Raw genomic sequence first — 25,528 nt, 5'->3', positions numbered from 1 at the left:
GTTAACAAACAGCTTTGGGTAAGATGGGGGAATTTTTGATGCTGCTATCACCGGGTTCTGTCAGGGCTGACAAAACAGTTACTATCCTCTTGTAAATACTTAGTATAAATTAATTCTTTTAATGTTAAAAGTGAATGGAAACTGAATTATCATCTCAAACCTGAGATGTATATAAAACTAAGCTGTCTCTTGCAAGGTTTATTACACACAAACATAAGTTACTGCAGTTTGCAAGACTCGCATCCAATTGCTACTTCCTTAACATCTGCAAAAGATGTAAAGAGGAGTCTGAAAGGAAGACCCAAGGACGAATGTGTTGCATTCACTTATCTAACTTTATCCCTGCTAAACAGCTGGTCCAATAAGAGATCACCCTAAGAAATCCTTGCCCCTCACATAATTTTTGAACCATCACACCTGCAGCATCACTTAGACTAAAAAAAACCTCTGGCCCTATTGTTAGCTACTCCACCAAAGTGGTGAAGATTCAACGTTGATACAGATGAACGTTGACAAACAGCTTTCAGTCAACAGTCTGAGCTGAAAAAAGGTTCATTAACAATGATTTTTAGTCCATATCATAAAATACTTTTGCATCCATAGATCTCAAAGCACTTCACAAAGCAGTACAACAGTATCATAATTACATAGATGAGGAAACCAAGACACAGAAAGGCAAACTGACTTGCCCAGCAGGAGATGAGTGTAGAATTGAGGCTTCTGCCTCATAGTTGGGTGCCCTATGCACTGATCCCTACAGTCTCACTTAACTAACTGAAAACCTTGAACTAGTTAGATGTTACTACCTCAACAGGACAGAGAGAATGGGGATTCAAATGCAGGCCTCGATTCAAAGTTTCTTACGCTTACCAGAACACCCACCACACGTGCGGGTCACAATCAGGTCTGTACCAATGGAGATTATTTGCAGTTGTTAAACAATCCCACATAATTAGCTTATAACCCCTGAGCCTGTATTTTCACGATTGAACCCTGACAGAAATTTGACAGAACAGCGACTTCAAAACAAATATCTTGGGGGAACAGAGGTAAAGCCTTTATTTGTAGAATCAACTTGTCTGTTTTCTTTTCCAGTTGTCATTGCTTTTATTGTTAGAACACACTAACTTCTCAGCCTCTGCATTTCATACAGGAGTGTGAACTACATTAATACCCGATACTTTTATTGCACAAAGATGAATTTGCTTCATTGGAAATGGGAATTGTGCCATAGATCCATCACTCTGTGAATTGCATTTCCCTTTTTTTTAAGAAAGTATAATCTTCAAGTAATTGGCTAGTGAATTATAGATTAAAATACAAGCCTACTCTACATGGACATAAAATCCAAGAACCCTCTCTCAATGGCAACGCTTTGTAGAACTTACATTTACATTAACAGTACTCTAGTGCCAGAAAATCATTTCCATTAACAAATGTCACCATGTACTAGGATTCCTTAAAGCCCAATTATCTGCAAGTGGAGGCTTCTGATTACATTCTGATGACAGGATATTGTTGCAGAGGTGCCGTCTGGTACTTCTGCTGTTTCACTATATTTAAGCACTGTGAAAGCACCTGCACAAAAAAGAAAAAAAGTAGGACAAGCAAAGAATCATTCAGAAACACCAGCAAACATTCATTATTTTTAAAGACCTGGTAACACTTTTATATCTATCTTTTTGTGGAATAATCAACATTAAAATGAGAAATTTCCCAACATTAATATGCCCCAACAGGAGAAATGAACATGATAGCATAATGTTCCTAGGGACATGAGAAAGAACTAGAGGGAGAAGCGTCCTCAAGATACTGTGTGGAGCAAACAGGTACTATCCTAATATAGGAGACCATGAGGAAGCAAAGGGAATTTGAAATTGCTATAATGGCAAAAGTATATACTTTTTGAAAACTAAGCTAATCACCTCAACATACATGTCACTGAAGTGCTGGACTGCTCAGCCAATCCAAAATGCCATTAGTGCTCTACACTGCTGCTATTTCTAATCATATACAAAAGAATGACCTGGCTCCTGCTCCTTTTCCCTTAAATTTAACCTATTTAGACACTGCATTTCCCATGGCAATATAACTGACTGCAGGGACAGCGATCCAGTTCTTGTCTTGAGAAATAAGATAATTTAATTTCTTCAAATATAATGTACAGAAACGATAATTTCTAGATTAGGAACTGGATGACTTATTTTTCTTTCGTTCTAAATATACCGTGAACACAGATGAAGACTGGTGTAGATTTGATTATAACAAGTCGATAGCCTTCTGTATATTGTTTCTTGTTATAAAAATTAAAAGGTTTGTTTTTTGTCCTGTTTTACTAGTGAATACGCTACCATTATGACAGGACAATAAAACCTGCTAGATAGGCTTAGATGTGAGTGGGGATCTCTTACAGAGCTCAGCATCAATACCTGCAACTGCTCCATTTCTCACTACCGAGAAGCAGAAGGGCAGAAACATAGCTTGGAACTGAAAAAGATTTGAACAGCAGCATCCCTGTGGAACTGGTCAGGAAGATGAGTAACAATGGCTCACTCTCATCACTGTACATTTCCTTTTCCAATTTAATTTTTAGTGAGATACAAGGCTCTGCAAACTCCAGCATTTGAAAACATTTCTCATTATTCCCCTGTGCACTGTTTTGCCAAAAAATCCAGAAAAAGTATGAACAGTCATTCCTACAGCACCGTAAATGTATACAGTCCTTTACAAACAAATGGTAGTCATCCCTAATGCTACATATTTATCATCCACAAATAAGAAGTACTTGAGGTGCTTAATGTATTCATTGTTAGTAATACTTTAAGACAAAAATATCAAGAGTTCAGGTAAGCCACTGATGAGGCACAAAGGGAAGAAAGAGTTAGAAAGCACAGATGCTTTGAGAAGCCATTCCAAGAGTAAAGGGGCAATTGAAAAGCAGGACAGCAAGACTGCCAGAGCAACATGGAGCAGAGAGAGTGGGATAAATATAGGGACTGAGGAGTAGAGATTTTTTAAAAAAAACAAAAAAACAACTGGAGATGGAGGCAAGGGCAAGAGTCAAAGTTCAAGCAGGGAGCTTGCACTTGATGTTCCAAGAGAAAGAAATTCAAATAAGGAATTCTAGGAAGGGAGTTTCACGATCAGAGCAACCGGAGTAGAAGAGGACAGCAAGAGAAACATCTTACATGGCCTGGCTAGGGAAAGAAGAGACAGTGGCTGTATTTCAGTCTCCTAGCTAAAGAAGTGGCCTGGTATTTGGGAGACCTGGGCAAGGTGAATCCTTACCCATGCCTCAGTTTTTTCCCTGTCTGCTAAATGAATTCACTTCCTAATCTCTTTGGAATCTTGCAATGAAATGTGCTTGTGCAAATGTAATATAAAGAAAGAGCCTACCTTCCTAGAGTGTTGGGGCAGAATTATACCATCATCCCAAAGGCGGGCAGAGGAGTAAAATGCACTGCTTTCTTCTGCTAACCTAAACAAGAAAATGTTTTGTAAGATTAAAAGCATGAAATGCAACTGAAAATCTAGATCAGTGTAACAAAGGTACAAATAAATATGGCACAGCTTTTAGTCTGGGTGTACATATGGTGCTACCATTGAATTTATTTGGTGTCCAGGGGACATATAAGAGCAGAACCAGCCCCTAAAGTGTTCTGTATTTCAGTCTACCTACACTGTGGAATTACTGCAGGATCTCTCAAATATTCATTTTTTCCATAGTATTTGCCTCAGGGTGCAAGGAATGCATTAGAACCATTTGCTAGGTCATCTGGTTATGCTGCTGAGTGTAACAAGAGTCAAGGTCTGTTACTGACAGCAGGGCTAGTCAGTAGAGTTAGAAAGCTGCAAAGCCCCCAGATAATAAACAGCTGGGAGCTAATTAGGTAATGGCCTGCTGAGGTGATCTTAGTTCAGCAGGAGGAGGACCTAGATAAGGGGCTACATAAGTCCTGCACCAGAGGCACAGGGGTCAGTCTGACCTGGGCAAAGCTGGAGGCAGGAGCTCCCTGCTGGGACCTAGAGGTTAGCTCAGGCTGTGCAAGCAGAACACGCTCCTTGCATAAAGCTGAGAAGGAGGGCCAGAGACCGAGGGAATTGCAAGTAGGCCCAGGATGGCCAGAGCTGACAGAAGTCAGTGGGACTGAATAGGAGCCTGTGGAGGGTCTTTAACAAAGCGCCTCCAGCTGTAAACTATTTGTGGTGGAGTTTTGCTCATTGCATTATAAGGCATGGGAGTGACTGAAGGGGCAGAGGGAGTCCACTGAGGGTACCTGGGGAAGGTACTAAAATCGACAAAGGACTATTGGAGGCTGGGGGCTCAGTCTAAGGGGTGCAAGCCCAGTGAACTGAACTAAGCCGGAGGGGCCAAGAGCCCAGAAAGACAGAGCTGAAGGGTGCAGGAATCACGCTGGATAGGGCAGCCTCCTGAATATAAAATAACATCAAGGGGATGGCACGCAAGTACAGGGAGGTACCCAGATTAACCAGAGAAGAGATGGGATTTAAGTGGCCACCAGGAAGCACCACACTCATTTTCAGAGGGCAAATCCCACTCTGGGCTGTTCTGAAAAATAAACAAATACTATAGTGAAATCAATCCAATCGTAAGAATAACCCCCTTCACTTACAGTTAACGTACTTACTTTTCCTTTAGTTGCTTTAACTCTGATTCACCTCTTGAGCACCCATCCCCAGCTTCTGAGAATGTGGAGAAATGTCCTGAATCCACAAGGGCAACTCTTGCATTAGGCCACAGGAACAGAAAGTTTGGATCAAATGACCTCCCACACTATAGGAAAAAAAGCAAGAGACAATGCAAGCTGAACAAAAAATGGATCATTCATACTGAATAATGCATTAAGTCCTCAATGAACAAAATGCAATATATGTTTAACTCAAAGTATTACTGATAGAGGGCCTCACCCTGTGAGGTGCTGACCTGTACAACCATCACTGTCCTTCACTCAGGAGTTATGGACACTCAGCACCTCACAGAATGTGAGGTAAGACTGCAATTTCAACTGTCTTTGCATATGTAGCAGAGCAGTGTAACAGAACACTGTCCCTGCAAGTACTCACATACTTTTTAAGCATGCAAGTATTCCCACTGAGCTTTTTGTTAGCACACATAACACAGCTAAGGAACAAGTAGCCCTTCATCACTGACTGCAGAAAGCATATGGTGAGGAACAAGGGCAGTGTTTGGTCCTTATTATACATAATTTCAGATCGTTAACTTTTTAAAACCAATTTCCACGTTCAAGGGCTGGGTACCAAACTTACTCCAGTTACATCAATTATTTTAAAACTGAATAACATAATGAACAAAATGGAATGCTTGTGCCAATGGGAGACTGAGATATGAACTTTAAACACTATGAAGGCTTAAAAAACTTGTGACAAGTCAAATATTACCTAATATATGAGCCATTACTTCTGCTAGCCATACCATAGCATAACTTTCATTCCCATAGCAGCCGCCAACAACAAGGGTTATTTTGGGTACAGCAGCACAAGCGACTGCAGCCATCATGGAGGCCTGGGCCTTTAATTTATTGGTATGATCCTCTGCCTGAAAGTAAAATATAGATTAAGTCCTGTTAATTCTTATAATTTTTTTGTCTAGATCCCTCCACTCCTGCTAAACTTTTACTGTATCTAAGGATTTCTTTCTATAAAATTTTACGTAATCAGTTTTTTTTTTAAATAAGAAAGTCAAGAAGACAGCAGAAATAAACTAGAAAGTATAACATATTACCATAATCATTTTATAGATCAGTTAAATAATTATAGCCTCTGTGGCAAGGATTCTTACCCAACATGGCATGGCTACACAATGCTAGCACTGTTAAGTTTTTAAGTTTGCAAACATGTTTCACAAGATAAACTGAGAAATTTCAAAGACAAATCCATAGTTGAGGTTTATGAGTTCTTTGCAACAGAAAAACTGCTCTATTATTTTTCTGCATTCAAAAAAAGTGAAAACTAAGAAACAGTATTTTGCAAGGGATGCGTTGACTCTAAAAAGTTTGAGAATCACTGTTCTATGGTCTCAGAGGACTGTTCTGCTACACTAAGTTCCGGGTTCTAGAGTGACTCTAGCTCTGACTACTCTGGTGACACTTAGATACAGCACAACTGAATCTGGCTTCATTTCCAGGGTGTCAAATTCCAGGGTATATATAAAAAAGCAGAGTTAGGGAAGTAACATGTGAAAAGATCAGTTCTGTGGTCTCTCATCATGTTCTGCTGTTCTCTCTGGGCATGTCTACATGTGCCAATTTAAGATGCATTAGCCATTTTTAAGGCCCATTAAGGACACGGGTCTACACCACGCACACCAAGCTAACGCGCCTTAGCACATACATATGTAGATGCACGCCTAAATCGCCTTAATGCACATTAGGCAAATGCGTATTAAGTTTAGGCACGTGTAAAAGCATACATAGACACGCCTTGTGTGACCTAAAATTCTACTTAAAATTTTGCCTCCATTTTACCAGCTGTAGAATAAAGATAGTACTCAGCCACCTATGCCAGGTTGGCAACTATGTGGCCCATGGGCCACATCTAGACTGTGGAGCCATTGGATTCAACCTGGAGATGGGGGTTTGGGCATCAGGGAGCTTTGTCCACACTACATCACAGCCAGGTAGTGGGGGGGGAAAGTAGTGTTGGCAATCAGGTCTCCACACTAGCCTACCCTGGACCCAAGCTGTGTCATCCTGACCTGCTGTCACAATAACATTACCAACCACTGACCTACATGAAAAGCTGTCAGAACTGAAAAGCACTATGAATTGTAAGTTTTACCATTTTACCATTGATTTGTAGGGCTGGATCTCTGATCTCTCCAGGAGAACATCAACAGTTATGTTGATAAAGATAACAATAGGAGGAAACAGTGACACTAGTAAAGATTAAGAAAAAAAAATAGCTGTTTGGCTGACCCATAAAAATAAGCAGATTTTAAGCAAACCAGCTGATTCTTAACAGAATAATTTTCAGTGATAATGATATGCAAGTCAGGACAAGAACTAGGAACAACTTAAATAAAGTCTACTGAATAAAGATGCCATCCATACCTGTGACAGACTTGTTGGGTCTGCTGTGTGCGGCGCAGTATTCTGGAGAAACAGGATGGGAACACTTCGCTGACTGCACAGCTGCACAAAGTGACTTCCCTTTAGAGAAGCATCATGAGTCAGCTCCCCATCGTTAGCCACTATTCCAACTAGATGTCTAACAAAACACATATGAACACTTTCATTTTTTTGTACTTGAATGGTGAAATGTAGTCACTAATGAACTGAAAAACAAAATATAAGTGTCCAGTCGTGCAAGTATTAGTTGTGGAGAATGATCCACAAGACAGCCTCTATATGTTAAAGCCTTTATGCTCATGCACTTCCTTTCATTCAAGTAACTCAAAGTGTTTTCCAAACATGAGACCTTGCAGTGCCCGTAAGGAGCAGGGAAGCCACCTGCACTGAGAAGCACAGGGATGTGAAGTGACCTGGTAAACATCATACAGACCATACACAAGCTTAAAAATGCAGCCCAATTTTCCTGACACCTTATACCATAGTGTAACACACAATATTTCACTCATTAACACCTAATGCTAATTTAAACCACAAGTAAATCTGAAAAAGGCATTTAATTTCTGCAAGCTTCCTTTAAAAGTCTAGTAATGTTTTCTGTCAAATGAATGTGTTAAAATAGTATATTATATAGTAATAACCTTCCTGTATGAAATGTCACTCAAATGTAGAAAATTTAATCTACTGCCACTTCTGACATTTAAGCTTCGATATATGTTTCTGAATAAACGTGGAGAATATAAAATACGCATAAACTAATTACATCTAGTACCACAGATTATAAAACCATCAGTAATGTAATCTTTTTGGTATGCATTGAGCACGTAAACAGATCATATATAGACACAAACATAAGAGAAAAGCCATTTTTGATGTTGTAATTACAAGTCTTTCTTTTCACAAATAGCTGGTCACTTGGGAAACCCTTGAAAAAGGATTAAAATTCTGTTTACCTACTAGCTTCTCCTTCCCCACATCCACTGATATGGTTTAGTTAACACTAGCTTGTTTTGTTTTTTTTAAACATCTCAAATCCCAGTCCAAAAATAGTGCTGAAAGGGATCAGGGCTTAGAGGTGCTCCAAGTGAATAAGGAAAGGCACAACTAGAGAGTTTACATGGCAAGGCTACAAGTGCTTCTGCCAGAGAAAAATCAGACTGTGGTTTGTTTCTTTCTAGTTTAGTCTATCTTGAAACAAGCTTTCTTCAGAAGTATACACTATTGAGATTTAGTAAGTGAACTGTGTAGCTTGAAGAAAAAGAGTCATGTTTTTACAGGGCATTCTATTTTTTCTGCAACAGTAATGAATATTCTGCATGAAGCTGCATATTCAACAGCTTCAACTAAGATCAAGCTAGGCTTCTAACTTTCCATGAAGGTTAAACATGTCCATTCAAGGCTGTGCTTTGTTCAGAGCAGGGACTCTGAATAAAGAATTCAACGCAGCACCCAACTCCAAAAAAATAAGAGAAAACATAGAAATAACTGCTAATCAGTTATATCATTTTGATAACCTCTCAAACTAATCATGGCAGCAAGTCAGACATATATGCCCAGTACACTTGTCTGTATAATCTGTTTTTTCATCATAATGGAAAGTGTGCCTTAGAGATCAAATATTCATCTCGTCTCAGTGGAAATCAATTAGCCTGATTCTAATGCTTTATTAATTCTAGCAAAATGATTCACTTGCCAGTAATGTTTAGTGTTAAATTTAACCTTTTTAAAGGAGAGAGATTTTCAAAGTAGGTGTCTCTCTTACACACGTAATGTTTGTTTCTTTTTTAAGATAATAAATCTAGTGCTGGTGAAATCTGGCAGAGTAACAGTCTGGGGAGAGTGAAGGAATTTGTTTATCCACTGCACCACACAAGCAGCGGCAATGCAAGCTCCCTCCGAAAGCCTCCCTCACATGCTTGTGCCTAGCTTTAGAAGGGGCACTCCCATTAATGTTCAGCCTTCAGGCCTTAATGCATTTGCTGAGCCTGCCAACAAACTACCTTTCAGCTACAAACCAGACTGTGCCACTCCTTCATTTCACAGTGATGAAACAGACATCAGCTCGTAATGCTTAGACATTATCAGCTTTGACAAGTCTGAATGCTGAACCTAGAATGCATGACTGGGCTATGGAGAGATATCTTTACATTAATTCTTGACCCATCTAGAAGCATAGAGCATTAGTACACATCTGCACTGCAGTGCCAGGAGCTTTTAAAAGTGCCTGGCACTACAGCGCATTCATTTGCATAAATGGTGAAATGAGTGTTAGCACTGAGAAAATGGCAGTGGCCATTTGAACTAAATGTGGTGGTCCACTAAAAGTGACGGTGCATTTTTTTTTTTTTTTTTTTTTTTTTTTTAACTAAAACACCTTCCATCCATGTTTTAGTTAAAAAACATGCCACTGCCATTTTCTCAGTGCTGATGTGCATTTCACCATTTATACAACTGCATGTGACGCAGCGCAGTGCGCATCAGCTTATGTGAGGAGCAGACTCGATTAATCAAATCTGCTCTGACGCATCGGATCTCTGGTGTGTCGCAGCACTAAAAGATATGTGTATAAATGCCATTTGCTTTTACAGGAACAGCATAAAACATGATGATAGTATACAAACTTCTTAAAACAAAACTGTCTGACTTCTTTCATAATAAATTCTTACAGTCTTACCCTTCCACATGGGCAAATCCCGTTACTAAAGTTGTTCCATATTCAGCTTTGAATTCCTGGAATCTGCTTCCATCTATCAGACGGCTCAGAATCTACAAAGAAAAGTATTTCTTTCAAGGGACATTTAAGTTGAAGTTGAATATTTTTCTAAATGGTATGTTCTGTTTATGTAGGCTTTATGGCCTGTATTGTAGAAAATGGTTATATCTGGTACTTTCAGGACCATCACATCAACAATATGTAATGTGGAATATCTTGTGCATTTTAGGATTTCCAAACCAATTATCCAAGGGAAGGATGTCCTTTAACTTCCAAATACTAGGTTAATTAGCCATTTAAAGATGATGAACTGATACAGCACTTTTCCTTCTTACCAGTTTTATAGGCAAAGTATAACTATAACTTCGTGGTGCAAGTCCCAAGAGCTCATCAGCACTATAAAGCGGATCATCATATTCTGTGGTCTCCTCTGGTGGAAGTTCAAAATTCAGAGTTGAAATAATATTTCGCACACATTCATATGCTTCCTTCTCTGAAGATGCAAAATGATCGAGACAGCCACTGACTCTAAAAGAGACATTTTAATAACAAATTGTACAAATAAAAGTGAGAGTTTATAATCACAATGTCAGGGCTGGAAAGGCGCCCAAGGACTATTTAGTCCACTGCTTGCACAGATGCAGGAATCAGTTTCCTAAGCCATCCCAGTGAAATGCTTATCCAGACTCTTCTTGAAAACCTCAAGCAAGTGAGATTTGTGAGCAAGCCATCTACCTGTGTAATTCTATTCAGGAAAATGGCTTTTCTACTCATCTTCAGTATGTTGAGTTTACAATATTTGTAACAATAAAAAGAAAAATGATGTTTCCCTTAAATCAGTAGCTCTTAAGAGATTGGAAATAGAAGGGAGGGAGGAAGAGGAACTGGCTCCTCCTTTTGGCTTTTTGTTTTTTTGTTTTTTAAGTAGCCCTTATAAGCATCTAGGCTTTTTCTTGCAGTGAAATGTTTAAATGCTTTTGTAGGCACTTAAAAGGCAACAAAGAGGACCCAGTTCTCCACAGGCCAGTTTATGGAGAAAAAAAATTAACAGCTCCATTACCACAGACTTAAGTAGCTCGTAGTCTTTTAATGTATACATATAGTCTTAACAGCTGTATAGATAAAATTCCTACTGAAGCCTACTTCATTAGTAGGAAAGCTATTCCTATATCATTTCTAATGTGTTTCTAAGGCACCATTCCTATCTTTTAAGCCAGATAATGTCCTGTCACTGCAGTCGTCTGAAATCTCTTTAGCCCCATTACTACTTACGAATGAATGATACTTTAGGTATACTGACTTACTATCTTACTTGATTCCCCTTTGGACAAACATTATACCTACTTAGTGTGAAGTCTGGCTCCTCCTAGTTCCTCAGGTGTAATATCTTCCCCTGTGGCAGCTTTTACCAGAGGTGGTCCGCCAAGGAACATAGTACCGATTTTATCTACAATCACAGTTTCTTCTGTCATGGTAGGACAATAGGCAGCCCCAGCTGTACAAGAACCACACACTACTGCCACCTACAGGACAAAGCAAGATACCTGTGTAAGAAGAAATCACAGCTAGGTGCACTTTTTACATTTTAGGCATTTTTGAGACATAATATATATTGATTAAAGATTTCACAAGCTTGGTTAACAAGCCCTTTATTTTAACCATAAAATTGTATATTTGCAGCTGCTAAATTCTAGTTGAGAAAGAGCAGTAAGGTCAGGTACAACCAAACAAGCCATCTACCTGGTTACATTCCTGAAAATAAATAGGTTGTGTGTTTCGTAGGGGTGGATGCAAAGAAAGATATGTTCCATGATACTCCCAAATATTGACTGGCATTATAGACTTTAATCAGATATACAGATTACCATATTTATTTACTCAAATCCAAGACAAGGTTTTTTTTCCCCCCTCATTCAACATAGAGAAAAAAGCTCCTTGTCTTGGATTTGAGTGGGGAGAGTGGGAGGGGTCGCAGGGCAGGCAGCTGCTGTGGCTCTCGCTCTGACCCTAACCTGGAGTCAGAGTTGTAGCCACTGCCCCTGTGCAACCTCTACACCTCACCACCTTCTCCCCTGCCACTGCTTACTGTGTTGCAGCTCCAGCCTCAAGCACAAAGCACATGGTGGTTCCAGCCCTTGCCCAGCCTAGCCAGCAGTGCCAGTGACTCCAACCCAACCCCAGCTCCCACCCAGTCCTGGTCTGGGGCCAGGGCTGGAGTTGCCACCACCACAGCTGCAACTATTGCTGCCTGGCCAGACAGGGGACAAAGCTACCACATGATGTGATGTTTATAGTACAACTTCTATCATTTGAATGTCTATGTCAACATCTGAAAACAGGGTCAGGAAGTATTTCTGCATATGCATACTCTGATTCTAGAATTTGTATTGTTGGAAATGTTTCTCATAAATCTGTTAACCACATATAGTATCTTCATACATATTCAGCATGACAATGTACCTGAGGGATTTTCATAGCAGACATTATTGCCTCATTGTAGAAGACTCTACCACCATGTGATCGGTCAGGAAAGAGGTCTGCCTGACATTGCAGGGAAAAGAAAAGCAGTTTTTACCAAGGATTTTCAATAACAAAAGCCAATGCTTAGCCTTTCCACTGTCTATTCATAAAAGAAAACAAGTTATTCACAACTTCTATAAAGACAGTTAGGGATTTTATCTTATAGCTTTCCAGTTTGCTTCTCTAAGACATCTATACACGTATTGCTTCAACCCCAAATCAGCAACAATATCCACAGTCTTCTATACTACAAATGCAGTCACATGTACTAAGAACTCTCATTTTTTGTGGTAACTTGAATTTGATGCAGTGACAAAGGCGGCATTTATGACCTTTACAAGCTCTCTCTGTCCTATTACAGTAAATAGAAAGTCTCTGTTTTTATAGAGCCAATCCTTCATACATGCTCCCAGATTTACTAGTATACATTTTAAAACAAAATTTCTAATTATTTCAACCATGCAGTTGGTCCAATAAAAGATACCACTCACAAAAATCCTTGTCTATGATATATATCCTACATTGATATAGCTTGGTGGGCCAGCAATTTGATTTTCTGTTAGACTCATGTTTATGAACTTTGATCATGTTGGTGTCAGTTACATGCAAGATCAGTCACAAAGGACTTTGATTTGTTTGTACTGTTTGGTTAGCATATAAGAGACAAAATGAAAGGCAGCCCACCAAAAAAAATAATCACAAAAATCAATCTTATGAGATTTGATTTAAAAATTAATAAGATGAAGACAGGAAGTGGCTATTTTCATACCACATATTATATCCAATCTTACCTGTAGTGGTAAGAATGCTCCCCCACTGTCAACCAGATACACGGATAAAAGCCTGTTTTGAATTGCTATTTCTTGAGCTCTCAGGTTTTTCTTCACTCCAATAGGGAAAAGGGTCCCTCCTTTCACTGTTGCATCATGTGCCATAAAGACACACCAGAGTCCACAGATTTTTCCAATTCCTGTAACAGGACCCACAGATGTTTATCCCAGACTCTTTACAAACAAACACGATTCCCCAAAACAAGCAATAAAAAAAATAACCCAGGCATGGGCATTTTGTAATTGTATCATAGATTGAACAGCAAAGCTCAGATACATCTAATGTGTTCTTTTGAGTTAAGGCTGTCTATATTTACCCACTTGCTAATAAAGCTACAGATCCTATATTGAAGGGAACCATCCTTCTCTGTAACCTTACAACAGACATAGATAGCCCTATTCTGAAGGCAGAATTTGACCTGCCACACCTTTATTACTGATGATAATACATGAGAAAGAAAGAAGCCAAATTGACTTCATGCTCTTCAAGTGCAAGACAACTAAATCATCCCACCCAGCTAGACAAAGCCTTGGGCGGGATGATACAGTTGAGGATGATCCTACTTTGACCAGGGGTTGGACTAGATGACCTCCTGAGGTTCTTTCCAACCCTAATTGTCCATGATTCTCTGATTGTAACTAGAATCACAGATTTATATTAAAATAAAACAGATGGTAAAAAAAAAATCATTGATGAAATCTCAAACCTCCTGATACTGTATGTATGGTTACTTTTAGCACAAAACTGAGCTCTGAAATGCAGTTAGGTGAGGTTTTTTTGTTATCAGGCACCATTTACTAATCTGATCCCCAGCATATCTAATTTAGTCTCTCCTCTTCCCTTAAAAGCTATGTGCTACCTCTTCAAAAATGGTTCATTGAAATACTTACAAGAAATACTCACCCTAGCACAAAAGGCCTACACAACAGTTGAAATACCACTTAAATCCTAACACAAGACATTGTGTACACATGCCTCGTGGAAAACCCACTGAAATAGTTTTAGTGACAACCTATTTAAAAGAACACCTTTGCGTTAGGCAATCATGGCAGCTGCAAAGAAATACGTGAGTCTATAACAGATGGCAGGTATAATTTTTGTTATGCATTCTGAATACCTAGTAGCAAAAAAGTCATGCATCATGCCTACAGTTTGAATCATAGAATATCAGGGTTGGAAGGGACCTCAGGAGGTCATCTAATCCAACTCCCTGCTCAAAGCAGAACCATCCCCAGCTGGTCTATCATCTCAGCCAAGGCTTTGTCTAGCTGGGTCTTAAAAACCTCCAAGGAAGGGGATTCCATAATCTCTCTGGGTAGCCTGTTCCAGTATTTTACTACCCTTCTAGTGAGAAGTTATGTCCCCCAGCCCACTAACCATTTTCATTGCCTTCCATTACACTCTCTCCAATTTGTCTACATCCTTGCTGTAGTGGGGGCCCAAAATTGAACACAGTACTCCAGATGTGGCCTCACCAGTACTGAATAGAGTAAGGAATAATCATTTCCCTCGACTTGCTGGCAACACACCTACCAATGCAGCCCACTATGCTGTTAGCCTTCTTGGCAACACTTGGCACGCTGTTGGCTTATATTCAGCTTATTGTCCACTGTAACCCCCAGGTCCTTTTCTGCAGAGCTGCTGCCCAGCCAGTCAGCCCCAGCCTGTACTGATGCATGGGACTGTTCCTGCTTAAGTGCAAGACTTTGCACTTGTCTTTATTGAAGCTCACGAGATTTCTTTTAGCCCAATCCTCCAATTTGTCTAGGTCACTCTGAATCCTAGCCCTACCCTCCAGAGTATCAACTATTTCCCTCAGCTTGGCATTAGCTGCAAACTTGCTGAGGGTGCACTCTATCCATCTTTCAGGTCATTGATGAAGATATTAAACATAACCTGCCCCAGGACTGATCCTTGGGGCACTCCACTTGATACTGGCTGCCAGATAAACATCTAGCCATTGGGCACATGTACACATTACCCTATTGTGCCACAGCAATGCACTATGTCGCTGTATGGTGTGCCACTGCGATGTAGTGATCACATGGGTCCACTGCCCCACATAGTGCATTGCTACAGTGACAGTGGCAAACTCTAACCATGTGCTGCACACATGGCGCAGTAACTGCCCATACTGTGCTGTGCTTCAGTACTAAAGCACAGTGCCTTAGCAACATTGCTGTACGGCAACATGTAGACATGTCCATTAACTACTACCCTTTGAGCCTGACAATCCAGCCAGTTTTCTATCCACCTCACAGTCCATCCACCCGTACTTCCTTAGTTTGCCTGTGAGAATGTTGCGGGTGACCATATCAAAAACCTTGCTAAAGTCAAGGTACACCACATCCACTGGTCTCCCTGCATCCACAGAGCCAGTCATCTCATCATAGAAGGCAATCAGGTTGGTCAGGCATGACTTGCCCCTGGTGAATCCATGCCAATTGTTCCTAATCACCTTCTCCAAGCGCTTAGAAATGGATTCCTTGAAAACCTGCTCCATTTTTCCAGGGACTGCGGCAAGGATGATCACTCAGTCTGTAGTTAGTTCCCTGGATCCTCCTTTTTCCTTGTCTTAAATATGGGCACTATATTGGCCTTTTCTGATCATCTGGGACCTCTCCCTATCACCGTGAGTTTCCAAGGACGATGGCCATTGGTTCTTGAATCACACTGGCCAAATCCCTCAGCACCCTTGGGTGCATCTTGTCTGGCCCCATGGACTTCTGTATGTGCAGCTTTTCTAAATAATTATTGCCACAGCTGGCTGCTCAACTCTTCCCCAAACTATGCTACCTGGTATAGTAGTGTGGGAGCTGACCTTGCCTGTGAAGACTGAGGTGAAAAGAGTATTTAGTACTTCAGCCTTTTCTGCATCCTCTGTCATTAGATTGCCTCCCCTATTCAATAAGGGACCCAAACTTTCTCTGATCCTCCTCGTTACTGGCATACTTATAGAAACCCTTCTTGTTACCCTTCACATCCCTTGCTAGCTGCAACTCCAATTGCGCTTTGGCCTTCCTGACTTCATCCCTGTATGCCAAAGCAATACTCTTATACTGCTCCCGAGTTGTTTGTCCAAGTTTCCACTTCTAATAAGCTTCCTTTTCCTAATTTAGCTTACTGAAGAGTTGAGTTCCCCGATAAGCCAAGCTGGTCTTTTTCAATATGTGCTGGTCTTTCTGCGATAGTTTGAGAACAACTCTACGATAAATACTAGAGTGCCCATGTGGGTGGGTCACTCCATAATTCATTTTTTCTTTACTTGACTGGAAAGCCTTGGTTAGTGTGTTTGAAATACCATATTCAGACTTTTGAGACAGAAATCAATTGTTGCTGCCTAAGTAGAACAAAATATGAAACCCAGAAGATAATGTATTGAAAATAAATAAGAAGTGTCAGAAGAGAAAAAACAAATATATTTTCAGTGATTTCAAAATCAGAAGGAAATATTAAAACCAGTGAGCTAAACTCTTTCATTTTGGCAAGGGATACTCTACCAGACTACCAAGTTTCTCTTTATCTGGAAATGCCCATAATAGATCCCCCTCACAGGATTTCTAAAGAATATTCTTGTCATGACCCAAAGGTCTGATTTTTTTGTGTGTGCTTCGGCACTAAGAATTATCCCCGTGGGTTTGCAACTTTGTTGCACGGAGGAGTTCTGCTGCGCAGAGAACCCGCGTGCAGGGAAGTGTTCCCGCCACTTTGCAGCAATCTTTGCAGGGTGCATTTCCTTTGCAGCACAAAAATGCACGGTGCAAAGGTTTCCCGCTCGTCGTATGCAAATTCGTCCCCCGCAATTGGCTAGTGCTAAATTATTCACACGTGGCGGCTAGCGATTGGCCTGCTAGCCGTATAAGAGGCTTGAGCAGTTTCCGCCCAAGCCGAAGAGGACTCCGCATCCATCTCGTGGGGACTCTGGGTGTGCGCGGCAGGGTAATAGAAACCCTGTGTGTCGCTCAGAGGGGTTTGGCGGCCTGATCCACCGCCCACCTCTTCCCGTCTTCGAACGGAGCCTACTATAAGACGTAACGACGAGTTTAATGTGCGCTTGTCCTGGACATCCAGAGTTTGTCTGCGTGGAGCCTAGCAACCTCCACGTGTGTTCGTGTTTTTTGTTGTAACCGCAACTCAAGCAAGTTCTCAGCCTACACCATGACCATCTCGGTGTAAGTAAAATAATCTTAAAATCAACCATTATGTGTCTGTGCCTAATTCCAGCTCGGCGCCCGCCCTCTCCGACCCGGCCTGCCCGGGCTGCAGGCCACAGCCCGTGTGCAGAACAACAAAAGCGACCCGGGGTCAGACCCGGCGCGCACATGGCGACGAGGATGGGATCCGGCGAAATCCTCGCCGCGCACATGGCGACGAGGATGGGATCGGAATCACTGCGACCCATGATGGGATCCAGCGAAATCCTCGCCACGCACATGGTGACAAGGATGAGCTCAGGAGAGGGCTCGCTAGAGTTAGAATTAGTTGAGAACTGCCCTTGGAGAAGTGGGAGACACAGCATAGCAAGCATCGGAGAACTGGAGGCGCACCTCGCGTACCACCAGGCGGGCGGAACGGGACAGAGATGTGTCCGTGGACACCTTTCATTAAGGGGAGAAGAGGGAACTCCAGAAGTCGAAGCCCTGGAAGGGAAAGAGATATATCTTCACACCACGGCGTTCGGGTGTATCATGGGCGATGAGCGGGTCCTGTATAGGCCCCTTGAGGCTGTGACCCTTGCCGAAGGCGAGCGCAGTAAGCCCGACCCCCACCCAGGAGTGTGTCCGTTGCTCACGGTGTGCCCGAGAGATGGGAGAGACGATGCCAATCGGCTGGTTTTCCCCGTGTATGGTGGTGCCTAGACTGAGGGGTCGTGAGCATCCGTCCGAACTCCGCAAAGACCCAGAGACGGAGGACCGCGCTGTAAATGAGAGAATGGTCCTACGGTGCGACAAGGGGGGAAAACTGAACGCAGCCTTTCAAACTATGGCTGATTTAATGACTGAAACTTTAAGTTTAAAGACCCAGCTGCATATGGCCGTTCGAACGGTTGGAGAAGCGGCTGAGAAAGGGGATCTTGAAAAGCCCCAACAAGATGGCGCCGAGCAGAGGAAAGACCGCGTGGAGGAGCCGGAAGTGAGGGATGGAGCTTCGGGAGAGCCCGCGAGGGTTTGGCCGGTGACTCCGCCCAGCGACGCAGCGTTGGTTCCACCGACCATGCCCCTTTGCCGAAGGGAGGGGGAGTCGAGCGGAGGAGTGCATCCGCCCCTCCCGCCTGAGACAGCAACGACTCCCACTGTAACAATGACTGCAGCTCCGACAGAAACAGCAACAGCAACGACAACTCGTGAGGAAATTGATCAGCCTGCAGCATCAAGCAGCCCAGTCATCGGTCCGCAGAATGCAGTTCAAGCTACCACCTATTACGCTCGTTCCAGAGCCGAACTGCAGAATTTGTGTAGAGAATCCAGGATCCGATCCGACGAAACTCTGGCTGTGTGGTTGGGACGTCTGGTCGTGGAACTTGGGTCCAACCTCCTGGACCAGGAAGAAGCAAGCTTCTTGGTGAGACAAGCTTCATGGAGTAGGGGACATGTCACCAACATCGACATGGTGGCGTTTAGTGTCCATTGGCCTATTCCGATTCCAGCGCTTGTGGCAGGAGTGATTGAACAGAAGGCCCACGCATGGCATGACGGCCGACCAGAGCACACCGGTGAAGAACAGCTTGTACTGGCTATTATTGGAGTTTCGTATTGCGCCTGGAACCCAAGAGAATGCACGTTGGGACTAACACCGCTCCAACGAATGCGACCGTGGCCTCATCGTCACCTGCGAGACCCTGGAACCGTTCCAGTGACTCTCGACAGCATAGATAGTTGTCTTAAAGTTTACGGGCAAAGAAACATCGTGGTTCTGCGAATTGTGCTGAACCCACTGATCGATCATCCTGTGAGTAGTCTCCTTCATCAGTTGTCAAGACTGCGCGTCCTCACGGAGCCAAGACTATCCAGTGATCGGGAGTGTCAACACCCGACTGAGGCTCAGAACACGAAACACCGCGAATCCGAGCATCCAGTATTACACCAGAGAACACAGGAGGAGAGATATATGTTTGGATACCTCCTGCAGCATTCTGGACTTAATAAGAGACAGCTTCGGATTTTAGGAGACGCGGGACAATGGCAGCTAGCCTACGAGTTAGATTTTCATTATCTAGAAGAAGGCGACGATGACTCATCGACGATTTCGTCGAGTTGCTGAGTCAGAAAAGAGAAGAGAGCTGTCCAGTATAAAATCGTGTTTATGTATTTGTATTTAATAGTACTGATAAGTTGAATTGACTGCATTATCGTGCGGTCCTGTGTGATTTTATAGATAGTATTGAATAACCATTTTAAGAGAGTTCTTTTACAGATCTGGGATTCGGAGTGCGTGGTGGAGACAGGCCCCGAGAGGGACATCACCGAAAGGAACGAGGGCCTGACACACGATTCCACCATGACGCCCACCGAAGTCATGATCGTTCAGTTTTTTGTTATGAATGTGATTTTATGTATATGTGTGTGTGCCGGCTATTATTTGATTCGATCCCTTGAGGACGAACTTTTATTGTTGACTGATTTTGTTTTTGCTCGTTTAGTTTCGCGAACCATTGACAGAGTAATGAATAACCCGGATGATAGGTTTGAAGTATAATTCTACTGTGCCTTCAGCAAGGGGGGATGTCATGACCCAAAGGTCTGATTTTTTTGTGCGTGCTTCGGCACTAAGAATTATCCCCGTGGGTATACAGCTTCATTGCGTGGAGGAGTTCTGCTGCGCAGAGAATCCGTGTGCAGGGAAGTGTTCCCGCCACTTTGCAGCAATCTTTGCAGGGTGCATTTCCTTTGCAGCACAAAAATGCACGGTGCAAAGGTTTCCCGCTCATCATATGCAAATTCGTCCCCCGCAATTGGCTAGTGCTAAATTATTCACACGTGGCGGCTAGCGATTGGCCTGCTAGTCGTATAAGAGGCTTGAGCAGTTTCCGCCCAAGCCGAAGAGGACTCCGCATCCATCTCGTGGGGACTCTGGGTGTGCGCGGCAGGGTAATAGAAACCCTGTGTGTTGCTCAGAGGGGTTTGGCGGCCTGATCCACCGCCCACCTCTTCCCGTCTTCGAACGGAGCCTACTATAAGACGTAACGACGAGTTTAATGCACGCTTGTCCTGGACATCCGGAGTTTGTCTGCGTGGAGCCTAGCAACCTCCACGTGATTGTTCGTGTTCTGTCTGCGTGGAGCCTTGCAACCTCCACGTGTGTTCGTGTTTTTTGTTGTAACCGCAACTCAAGCAAGTTCTCAGCCTACACCACGACCATCTTGGTGTAAGTAAAATAATCTTAAAATCAACCATTACGTGTTTGTGCCTAATTCTAGCTTGGCACCCGCCCTCTCCGACCCGGCCTGCCGGCCACAGCCCGCGTGCAGAGCGACGAAAGCGACCCGGGGTCAGACCCGGCGCACACAATTCTCACCCCTACATGAACAAAATATTATCACTTTTATTCATGCTAATGGAAATTAAATATTGGTATAACTGGGAGAAAGAAAATGAAACAGATTGTGTCCCTATCTCTGGCTTATATCTGAAACCACCTGTATTCTTCTTCTCAGTGAACTGTCATGGGAGCATGGGCAGAAACTAGATTCTCAACCTCTACCAAGCTTTATGATCACTAAAAGTGACTACAAAGCAATCTGAGCACTGTAACGACCTAGAAACCCTTTATGCATTATATTAAGATTTACTAACAGTAAATAGAGTCATATTGTAATAATCTTCCTGTTCCACATAATGTTGGAGGCTTTAATAATTACCAGTGAGGCATCCAGCGGCAGGGATATCACCATATGGCAAATTATGGCCTGCAAAAGGGGAAAGCTCAAGGAATGGTTCATCATCAAGGAGCATTCTCAGGCGATCACGAGCAAGTAGCTTCTTGTTTCTTTGGGTATGACGCAATATTGCTTTCTCATCTCCTTTCCTGATCTTTTCAAGCAATTCTGAATACCTGATTTAAAAAAACAAAGCTTAATTTAATGAAATCATGCTTATTTTCAATTAGCTTTTTGATGCAGTTAATGCAATATTTCAATGCATTTCAATAATTTTCATGCCAGTAATATGATAATGAAGAAAAACTTTCGCTTTTGTCTTTTTTTTGGAGAATGCAACTCTTCAGTTAACTACTGCATTATAGTTTGTCACGGCAACCAAATTAAGTCACTGCTAAATAAGAGACAAAGTTGCTCAAATATTTTTTAAGAATCAAACTTGGTTTAAGTTTGGTTCTTTACAAGAGAGATGTTTGAGTCTAATAGAATACCGGTTAGAATACTGTCAAATAATATAAATATTACATTTATGTCTTCTGTTCAGTAGCTACTGGGTTTGTGGCCTTTTCCCCAAGTGCAGCTAACATTCATCCAGCACTTAATGTTTTATCCTAAGTAATCAGAGCACAATCTATAGGAACAGCTCAAGTCAGTGTATGAAGAAGTGATTGAGCATTGCCTGTCAATAGGGCAGGTGATCCTGAAAGATGCTGCATTCTTGCTGATTGGAACAGTCATTGTGGATCAAATATTAACATGACTAACAGTCTGCTAAGCCGAATTTAATTTTGACAACCCATCGGGTCCAGCTATTCTAGGAAATGGAACCATTCGGTGCTTCCTTCCCCGAGCTGAAGAGTTATCTGTGGCGGTACGGACACGGTAAGAGTGCACACAACACCACGGCAGAAATATTTGAAGCCTAGCAACTACTGCAACACTGTATTAAGGCAAAATGTACACTGACAAACCTAATGCTACTTTCTAAGTGAAGTGCAAATCATAAAGAGAATAAACAGTAAACAATACACTTCATTTAAAAAAAAATATATATAGTATTAATAACTGAGGTAAAGATTTAATATTTAAATACGGGCTTTTTGCATGGACTTATCCATTTTAACTGAAACAGTATCTGAAAGAGCCTGTATTCTCTTCGGTGTTCCTGCTGCGGCTTCTGGCAGGATAAATACAGAGGTTAAAAGACCTCAACAGAAAAAGCAAAAGTTTTAATAATTATTTCAATATGACCACGGGGGAGGGGGGGCACAATCTCTTCTCCATAGTTTGACTTTCACAACTCACGCAGCACACTTCTGAATAAAAACCTTCAAGTTGCTGCCATACGACCTGCAAGGACAAATACATAAAAGAAGAAAGCGACTCGTTTCTTTTATCAACGAATCATGACCAAACGCAGTCGCTGTCGTCCGGGCTTCGGCCGATGCTCGGAGATGCGGGAGTCACCCCGCACCTCAGCCTCCCACGGGAACGCGCCGCGCACGGGGCAGGCGTCACGCCCGCCTCGAAAGCGCTCGCAGCCAGACACGCAAAACAACACAGCGCATCCATGTCTTTGCTGTGGGGAGGTGGGCGCAGGGGCCTGCATCCATAGGAAGCGCGGTGGCGCGGGGGAAGTCCTGGGCAGGAGGTTTGCCAAGTGCTTCGCCCCAGGTCAGCACCAACAGTGAAGCCGCTTCAGCTTCCAGATGAAGGGAGAGAAAAATTGAGAATTTTTTTTTTTTTTTTAAAGCTCGAGATTGACTGATTTATTTGTAAACAGGCAAGACAGCACCTGCGACTTCTCCCCCACCCCGGGGAAGTCCGGACAAGTGTCACCCCCGGCAGAGCCGGGGGCCGGGCAGTTACCTCCGCAGCCCGGCCTCGCTGTTCTGCGCGTTTTCTCGGAACACGTGAGCGCACAGGGCCGGGATGCGGCCCGGCAGCACCGGGAAGCGCCTGGCGCCGGCCCCGCGCCTCGGCGGCCCATCCGCCGCCGCCGCCCCCGCGCACAGCCCGCGCCTCGCCTGCCCGCCGCCGCCAGCCCGCCACGGGCGTCGCCAGGGCCAAGGGCCGCGGAGCGAGCGTGCGGCCCGGCCGCTCCACATGGCCGGGCAGGGGAGGGGAGGAGAGGGGGCACCCGCACCGGAGCGGGCCCGGCCCGGCCCGGCCCACCTAGGCCGCAAGCGGTCCGAGGGCAGGACCCGCCGGGAGGGGGAGGCGCCTGCGCCGGAGCGGGGCTGCGGGGTGCTGCGGCTGCCCTGAGGGCCGAGCCACGCCCCCGTCCTGGGTTGCGGCCCCTCACCCCCGGACAGCCGCGCGGGTGCCCGGGCCAGGGCAGCTCTGCCCCCGGGGAGCGGAGCGGAGCCCTGCTCACACGGCCCGGGCCGGCCCCTAGTCCCCGCTCTCCCAGACTCGTGTATATTGGCGAGCTGGATGCAGGTGAGTGCGTGTCCAGAGCAGGTCAATGGTACCATCTTTTCTGTGATGCTTGATGAGGGTGTTTGTGCCCCTAGGCTTTGCCATGCAAGGGTTTTTTTGTTGTTGTCGAAATCTTGTTGGTCTCGTAAAACATCCCGTCTCTACCACGAGTCCTGGTTGCCTTTTCCTCGAGACCAACATGGCCCAGCCTGGATACGAACTTTCATTTCTACCCAGGAGAACTTCGACCATCTTCTCTCCGATGCCTGACGAAGGGTGTTTGTGCCCGAAAGCTTGCAATTAAAGAAGATTTTGTTGCGAAAATCTTGTTGGTCTAATAAAAGATATCTCTATCACGAGTCCTGATTGCCTTTTCTTCTAGACCAATACGGCTACGACCTGGATCCCTGGCCAGAAAAGGTCGAGCTGTTTCAGCAGGGCCTTTTATACCCAGGGTCATGAGACTGACAACTTACAGGCAGCTTTTTGTATAGATTAGCTTTCAAAAAGTAACCGGGAATAAGCAACCAACTTCAGCCTCATCAACTTTTTAAAAACGTAGCTGTGCTGCCTGGAATATTTTTAAACCCTTGACCGTGCAGGCAGGGTGCCTAGGCGTTGTCTAATTAAAAATACAATGAAACTATTTCAATTTTTACTTCCGTTTTTTGTGTGTGCGGTTCCTGGGCCTTTTAGGGAGTGTGCTGTTGTTTAGTCCTGGCATAACCCTCTCGAAATTACGGCTTGTCGCCTTTCAGTGACTTTATTAAAATGCGTGCCTGTCAGATAGACCTTCCTACATACATATTAATAAGGCTTCTTAAGGATAATTAAGCCGTGACTAACACCTTGCTGAATATCATTTTCCTAGAATAGGCGGAGAAAGCAGTTGGAGCCAAACAGTTTTTATTTCCTATTCAAACTAATTAGCAACAGAAATTATTTCTGAAGATGTATTATTTTAAATTTATAACACTAATCTTTATTGCAGCCTAAAAAGGAATGCACCTGTCTGTGATGCACTGTGTTTTTCCTGAATGGAGAAATGCTAGTGGGAGTTTTTAAAATCACACTGATGCTGAGCAGGTTGATCAAGAGGCTGATCGAACCTCCTGGAAATGCTTGTGGTCCGGTCTCCCTCTAGTGGCTGGCCTGTATAGAGTAAAAATAATCCTTTATGGATAGGGGCCTACCAAATCTGTGATTTTTGCGGATTCCGCAAAATCTGACATTGGCTGCAAAGTCTGCAGGGAAAAAAATTACCAAAAATAAAACAATAGCTCCCCGGAGGAAGCCAGCAGTCCTCAGTGCACTGCAGCAGCCCACTGGGGCAGAGGCCACTGCTTGAAAAGCGGCTGGCAAGATGGCTACAGCTACCAATCAGCAGCGAGGATGGGGCCACATGACAGGAAGCCATGGCAACCAATCAGTGATGAGGGGCGGGGCCACCAGGGCACTTCGGCCAGTCAGGCATGGGCAGGGTGCCATGCTCCACCACAAAGCCCAGGTTCTGCCTGAGCCCGTGTTCTGTCTGTGTAATGGGGGGGGCAGCTCCCACAAATTAATTAGATCCCCATTATGGGCTGCTGTTGTAGCTAGTAACGCTACTCTGATCCCAGTCACCATGCAAGGAGCTATACCAACTGTGCTACCGCTGTAAAAGAGTCAGGAGAGTCGCGCTGAGTGGTAACGAGAGATTCCTTAAAACTGGGCAGCTCGGGCTAGGTTATGGGGCGTTCTACACCACCCAGTGGATCTGGAGCAATGCCGATTGAAGGCCCCAATCTGTCATGTACACACAGGGTGCTGGGGAGTGAAGTTTTCTTTCCCAACCAAGATGCAAGACACTGAGCATTCACAGGGGTGGATCCAGGGGGGTGCACTGCTGCATTTCCACCCCCACCCTGCTTTGATTTCTGGTCTACCCAAATATTAAAACCAACTGCTTGGCAGTGGCAGCAGCATTTCTACTGAGGCAGAAATGATGGCGTGAATTAAAACTATGACTCATTACACTCTACCTGATTCCTTCTAAATTCTTCATTCTACAGGTATTAT

The 25,528-nt window shown here is 43.6% G+C and overlaps 1 protein-coding gene and 1 long non-coding RNA gene across 3 annotated transcripts; one reads left to right on the top strand and one right to left on the bottom strand.

Moving 5' to 3' along the window:
* Positions 1–1,035: 1,035 nt before the first annotated feature.
* On the bottom strand, positions 1,036–23,573 carry LOC102560270 (methylcrotonoyl-CoA carboxylase beta chain, mitochondrial). 2 transcript variants are annotated; one of them, XM_059727932.1, is made up of 12 exons: positions 22,919–23,157; positions 21,032–21,225; positions 13,134–13,312; positions 12,283–12,363; positions 11,167–11,345; positions 10,158–10,350; positions 9,784–9,875; positions 7,092–7,248; positions 5,456–5,578; positions 4,650–4,795; positions 3,397–3,478; positions 1,036–1,578 (listed from the first exon to the last, which is right to left on the bottom strand). In XM_059727932.1, exons 1-12 carry the CDS (start codon positions 23,155–23,157, stop codon positions 1,495–1,497), a joined length of 1,749 nt encoding a protein of 582 aa, XP_059583915.1. In that variant the 3' UTR covers positions 1,036–1,494. The 2 variants fall into 2 exon arrangements, with proteins under 2 accessions (XP_059583915.1, XP_059583916.1); XM_059727933.1 differs by lacking the exons at positions 1,036–1,578; positions 3,397–3,478 and having other exon boundaries at positions 4,676–4,795; positions 5,422–5,578; positions 22,919–23,573.
* LOC132250749 (uncharacterized) lies at positions 23,416–23,829 on the top strand. The gene is made up of 2 exons (XR_009462347.1): positions 23,416–23,491; positions 23,566–23,829. It is a non-coding gene; the product is annotated as an uncharacterized LOC132250749 (long non-coding RNA).
* Positions 23,830–25,528: the final 1,699 nt, after the last annotated feature.

The sequence above is a fragment of the Alligator mississippiensis genome, chromosome 5 (assembly GCF_030867095.1).
Source record: "Alligator mississippiensis isolate rAllMis1 chromosome 5, rAllMis1, whole genome shotgun sequence".
Taxonomy (NCBI): domain Eukaryota; kingdom Metazoa; phylum Chordata; order Crocodylia; family Alligatoridae; genus Alligator; species Alligator mississippiensis.
This window is presented reverse-complemented; position numbering and strand designations above follow the sequence as displayed.

Bases quoted from the DNA above. Each gene is read 5' to 3' on its own strand.
- LOC102560270 (XM_059727933.1), bottom strand. From the start codon at position 23,526: ATGGTACCATTGACCTGCTCTGGACACGCACTCACCTGCATCCAGCTC. The intron at 11,346-12,282 runs GTACATTGTCAT...TTTGTCCTGTAG, and splicing joins CTGCTATGAAAATCCCTCAG to GTGGCAGTAGTGTGTGGTTC. The intron at 10,351-11,166 runs GTAGGTATAATG...TGTCTCTTTTAG, and splicing joins GGAGCCAGACTTCACACTAA to AGTCAGTGGCTGTCTCGATC.